The sequence below is a fragment of the Ailuropoda melanoleuca genome, chromosome 5 (assembly GCF_002007445.2).
Source record: "Ailuropoda melanoleuca isolate Jingjing chromosome 5, ASM200744v2, whole genome shotgun sequence".
Taxonomy (NCBI): domain Eukaryota; kingdom Metazoa; phylum Chordata; class Mammalia; order Carnivora; family Ursidae; genus Ailuropoda; species Ailuropoda melanoleuca.
In genome coordinates, this window is record NC_048222.1 from 24,593,492 (window position 1) to 24,598,811 (window position 5,320).

General features: G+C 53.2%; 1 protein-coding gene across 1 annotated transcript in view; it reads right to left on the bottom strand.

The window, feature by feature from the left end:
• Nucleotides 1-295, bottom strand: part of FOXQ1 (forkhead box Q1) — a 1,860-nt gene extending 1,565 nt beyond the window's left edge. Inside the window, exon 1 of the mRNA XM_034660205.1 lies at nt 24-295. Coding sequence (XP_034516096.1) covers nt 24-261 — 238 coding nt within the window. The 5' untranslated portion in view covers nt 262-295. The remainder of the gene's footprint in view (nt 1-23) is intronic.
• Nucleotides 296-5,320: the final 5,025 nt, after the last annotated feature.

The following is a 5,320-nucleotide window of genomic DNA, read 5'->3' on the forward strand; positions in this document are numbered from 1 at the left end:
GCCGCCGCCGCCGCCACCGCCACCGGGACCCTCCTCCTCCGCGCCGGGCCGGCCGCCTGCGCTCCGCTCGCCACTGCCCGCCAGCTCCCCAGCGCCGCCGCCCGCCGCGGGGCTGTTGGCCGCACAGTCCCCGTCCGAGCCCAAGGAGTCGTCGCCAGCTGCCGACAGCGGAGATGGCAAGTTGCTGCAGCCTGCACCCTCCAGATCATTCCCTGGCTTGTCCCCGTGGGCCGCGCGGGGGCCGAACGCCTCCAACTTCATGCCCGCGCACCCTGTCCCTGCCCTGCGCCGTACCCTTTCCTTCGCGCGGCCTTAGGAAGGTGGTGCCGGGGGCCGGAATGGAGATCTCGAGGCCAGGGGTCCTCGCCTTTCTTTCCTGGGAGCTCCCCCTCCTCTTGCGAGAGACAGTCACTTTTCCGTTGAAGAGTCTTCTTCCGCTGGAATTTTTTTTGGAGGGGTTGTGCTTATTGGGTGAACTAAGAGGGGCGGAGAGGGAGGAGTTGGGTGGGTACTGTCTTCAGTTCGAGGATGAGAGACTTCGGGGTGAATGCGTACAGGGATGCGGTTCCACCCTCTGATGCCCAAGTGTGCCGGGCTTGGGACTTCTTGCTGGAAGGAAGAAGCGTGAGCATCTGCTATCCATTCAAGATACCAGGAGGTGTTCTTCACTGGAGGTCCCAGGTTCTGGGCAGGAATCTTCGGGGCACGGAGACGGTGCCAGCCGGTGTTCGTGTCACCCTTGGGGGAGGCTATGGAACCTTCAGCCTTGAGCGCCTGCGGAGCCGAGTCCCTGAGGCCGTAGCGCCGGTAGCCGCCTTTCCGCCCCCGGTCTCCGAAGCTGCATCTCCGCGCTGGCAGGCCGCTGTTACGTCTCGCTTCCACCTTCGCCCCGGCCCAATATAACCCTGCGGCGGCTCCGAGGGGGCGGGGCCTGGGCGCCGACGGCCGAGGGGTGGGGGAACGAGGTGGCCTAGGTGGCCGAGGCTCCCCGGAGGGCCCACACCAGGCCGAGGCCATGCGGCAGCACGGCAGCAAAGTCAAGGCGCAGGTTGTTTGTTTTGGGTCGGCCCGGCCCCGCCCTCCGCCTCCTGCCAATGGGAAGCCTGCGCGCGGCTGGGGGTGTGCGCGTGTCTGTGAGTGTGCCTGCGTGCTCGCCCCGCCCGCCCGCTCCTCCCTCAGGTGTGAGCGCCCGACCGCCTGGGAGGGTCCCTGCGTCTCGGACCGCTAGGAGACGATTTGGGCAGTGGAGGTGGGGCGATCCCCAGGGGGCACCTGGAAGGGCTGGGTCTTGGGCAGCAGGGACTTTGCTCAGGCCTGCGATTCTCTCAAACTGCACGCGGTGTAGTGAAAACCGTGCTTCTTCGGAAAGCAAACCCCTGTCGTCCCTGACGAAGTAATGAACAGCAAAGAACGCGCAGGACGCGTTGTAGGGACCGCTTCTGGGAGCCACATGCTGTGCACCTTTCTATGATTTTGCGGACTTTTCTTTCTCTCCCTCCCATCTTTCTTTCTTTCTTTCTTTCTTCCCTTCCTCCCTCCCTCCCCCCCTTCTTTCTTTCTCAGTACTGGACATGAAATTGTGAATTTTTTTTTTAATGACCTTGACTCTTGCTTAAATGGCCTCTGACTTTCACTTTTCTTTTGTTTTTCTTTACCTTTTCTATACCTGGTTGGTGGCTCTTGGGTAAGGGCAGCAGTGTTCCCCTCTTTCCCTGGAGCGACTGTGTGTGGCGCAGGGTGCCAGGCTCTGCCTGCGTTTGTACCTCTGCGGAATCCTCCAGACGCGGGCGAAGCGGGGGACGTGCTATTCCCGGCTCCGACTATCAACAGGAACGAAAGGGAGGGTGTGTTCCCAGGGGCGGGAGCCGAAAGCATGATGCGTTTACGACCATTTCTTCCCAATTTTTCCCCGTGAGGGCTTTTGCTGTGGTATCGGACGGTCGGGAAAGGGGGGCCCTTTCTCTGCCGCACGATGTTTGGGCCTACATGGTGTCCATACCCCAGGGACGGGCGCGCTGGACCCCTCCGGAAGGTGCACTTCTAACCCGCTGCCCTTCCACCTTCAGGTTTCCTCCTTTTTCCTGCCTTTGTTGGAAATAGCGACGGAGCTGCGAGTACGTGGAAGCTTACCTTTGATGTTTATTTTATTACTTTCCACCATTTGTGTAGAAAACGTACACAATCCTCTCTTATCTTTATTTAGGCAGTTTTGACGGCATTTAGAACGGGGCGGGCAAAATGACAGACCTATCGGCGGTTCTGTTATTTTCGTGTTTGGAGAAATGATCATTTGGAGATTAGACTGACGTTTCTTGCGTGTTTGAGTTGGGAGTGGGGTGGGGAGTGGATTCTTTCCCAGAGATGAGCCTCCCTCTAGGGGATCTGCTCACTCTAGCCCTGGGACTTTACGGTCCCTTGAACCTGGAGAGGGGAAGTGGGCTGGGGCAAGTTAGCAGCCAGGTAAAGACCCAGAGATTTGGCTAGCCATAAAAGACACGCACGATGAATGTCATCCTGGTTTGAGCTCTAGACATGGGCAGGGCAAGAGGAGGAAGACCTGTTTTTTGAGTGAGATAAGCCCAGGCGAGTTGAGGTGGGAGCCCAGTTTGGCTGCAGAGTCTAAGGGAGGCAGCTAAGACGCTGCAGCACCAAGGCGCCTAGCCATCACCCCTTTCCATCTTAGAGATAGCACAGGTGTGCTGTCCCACAGGACTGAAGTCACACAGCTCCACCAAACCGGTGACCCTAATGTAGCCCAGCCATCTCCAGATTTGCAGCAACCCTCATCTCAAGGGCCCTCCGGACTCCCATGGCTTCCTCCACCCTGGTCCTGCAAGCATCCTCCTATTTCCCCTCCTCCTCCCTCAGCAGATCCCCCAGCCAGGTGCTGGGGGGGGGGGTTCTCCTGTTAGTCTGGAAAGTTCCAGACTGTTGATAGGGATATTGTTCAGAGAGCAGAGAAGAAAATTGGGCAACATACTGGGCCCTGCTGCCACTTACACATGACCAGGTGAGGGGCTGCGGTTTGGATCTTCTTTGCCTGTAAAAAGAGGCTGATCCGAAGGGACTCCTAAATCTACTTTCAGCTCTTACACACATAGTTTTTTAGCACTTGTTTTTTCTTGGGTTGAATGTACAGGAGGTACATATCCGTCTCTAGGAAGTTCACAGGGCAACGGAGTGTGAACACCCAGCCGCCAGGGCTGTAGTGGCTGTGGCACTCTTTGCCTTAGCCTGCTAGCTCCAGAATGTGCATATTGGGCCTGGTGAGAAGAGGGAGGGGGTTGTGGATCTCCTGAGCAGGCAACCTGGGGATGGGGCTTTGATCAAAGGAGTGTTGACTGCCCCCAAGGAAGGCAGACTGCCCCCATCACTGGCTGTTTTTCTCTTTTTTACCCAGCACCTTCCTTCTCGCCCATCCTCAGCAGGAGCAGACGCTCTTACCCATCTCAGATGTGAAAAGGACCTGCCAGTCACTCCTTTGGGATAGGCCTTTCCCTTGCCTCAGTGCTGGGACGCTGGTGGGCTGCTGTCTGCAGGTTTGGAGCCTATAAAGGTTTGAAGGGAAGGGTGGAGGTGGGAGAGTTCTCAGCAGGAAAATCTTTTCTATTTTCAGAGTGACTTAGACCATTGGCAGTGGACCTTGGAAGGAAGGCCCTGGTAAGAATGGCAGGAGGTGGGCTACCTTGAGAAGATAAAAAGATCCGCAGAAGCCCCACTAGGGCAGGCGTTTTGTCTTTGTCCGTTACTGCTGTATACCCAGTCCTTGCCTCCAGAATGTCAGATTGTGCCATTTGCTGAGGACATGCTGCATTTGCCTTTNTATATATTTGGGTATAATATCTTTAGCTGGTTTTGTTCCCCTTGCCTTTTAATTTCCATAGAGAGAAGTGAATAAGCTATGGCCAAAGATGAGTTCACATTTCTATGATCTTGTGGCCTCCCTAAAGTGGGTTTAGGCAAAGGAAGATAATGCATCTATCTGCAGACACCAAGAATTAAATTAACTGTGGAAACAGTCTGCACATTTAATAATTTTATAGTGCTTCATAACCCAGTTCCTAAATTCTGATTTGGGAGGGAAATCATTTAATTCCTCAAATGCCTAAGGTAATTTGGGAGACTGGAAATTGACTCTGAGTGGAAATACTGATGACTTGTCCCCTGAATTAAAAGAGCATACAGACTTCGCACAGTGGGAACATGGAATCACCTTGATAACATTCCCTGTGGGTAACCTGGAAACAGCTTTGAGTTTCTTGTGTTGTTAACCTCTGCTAGTAGCTGCTGTTAGCTTCTGGGTATGAAGAGAAGGTGAACTTAAAAGCATTTTCCTGTGGGAACCTGGGCCTGTGGATGAGTCTGCATTATAATGCCCTTAAGAACCTAAGATCTGCAGGCACAGAGGGCAGGCTAATGTTCAGAGTCCCAAGGCAGAATGCATGGCACTGGACCTATGTGAATTCTCTCTTGAGGCACAGAAAGGGTCCGGACTTGTGGTATTAGAAGTCAGGTGGCAGTGAAAGTTCCCTCTGTCTTCCTTTCTGTTAGTGAAAACATGGGAAAAAATACTTTGTGCTCTGTTATAACCCATACCTCTGATTCTTTTGTAGATTCTGAATCCTTGGGAAGAATCCTGCAGAGATTCAGGGTGGGCATGAGAGAATGGATAAAACCTAGGTGATTTTACATATCTTTGTAATAGACACAGGCTCCTGTGTCTGTTTGACACCTGTATTCTGGCACTCTGCTTTTGGGACTCTGGCCCAGCCCACAGACATGGTTTAATCAAAGAAGCCCAGTATTTCGCTAGGCATTACTGAACAGGTACAAACCCAAGGGCTATCCTTGAAGTTTTTTCTGAGAGTCCAAGGGTCACAACCAACAAGAAATCCCTTGGGCTTCCATTGAACTGAGGTGTTATTGGGCTACTTGAGTGTAACCTCCAGGTAGTGGGTCCTGGAGAGGGGGAATGGCAGGCAGGTCTAGTGATGGTGGAGAAGAGAGAAAATAGCTAAAGGCAAATTGAGGAAAAGTAAAGGAGAAGGAGAGAAGATGTGAAGGTATAAAGGAGATCAGCCCCAGTATGATAGGGATTAGAGATCACTGAAAAAGCTGTCTGATTCTTCAATTCAGAGACAAAATCCTGTGCAATGTATGAAATATTATCAGAGATTGAAAGAAAGCCCCTGGGATGATTTATAACAATAAGATGACAGCTTTGATACTGTGGTCATGGAATCCATCCCTTCAGAGCTGAGTCTGAGGAACCCGTCTTGTTTAGTTCTAGTCCAGTTTCCCTATTACCTGAAGTTCTTTA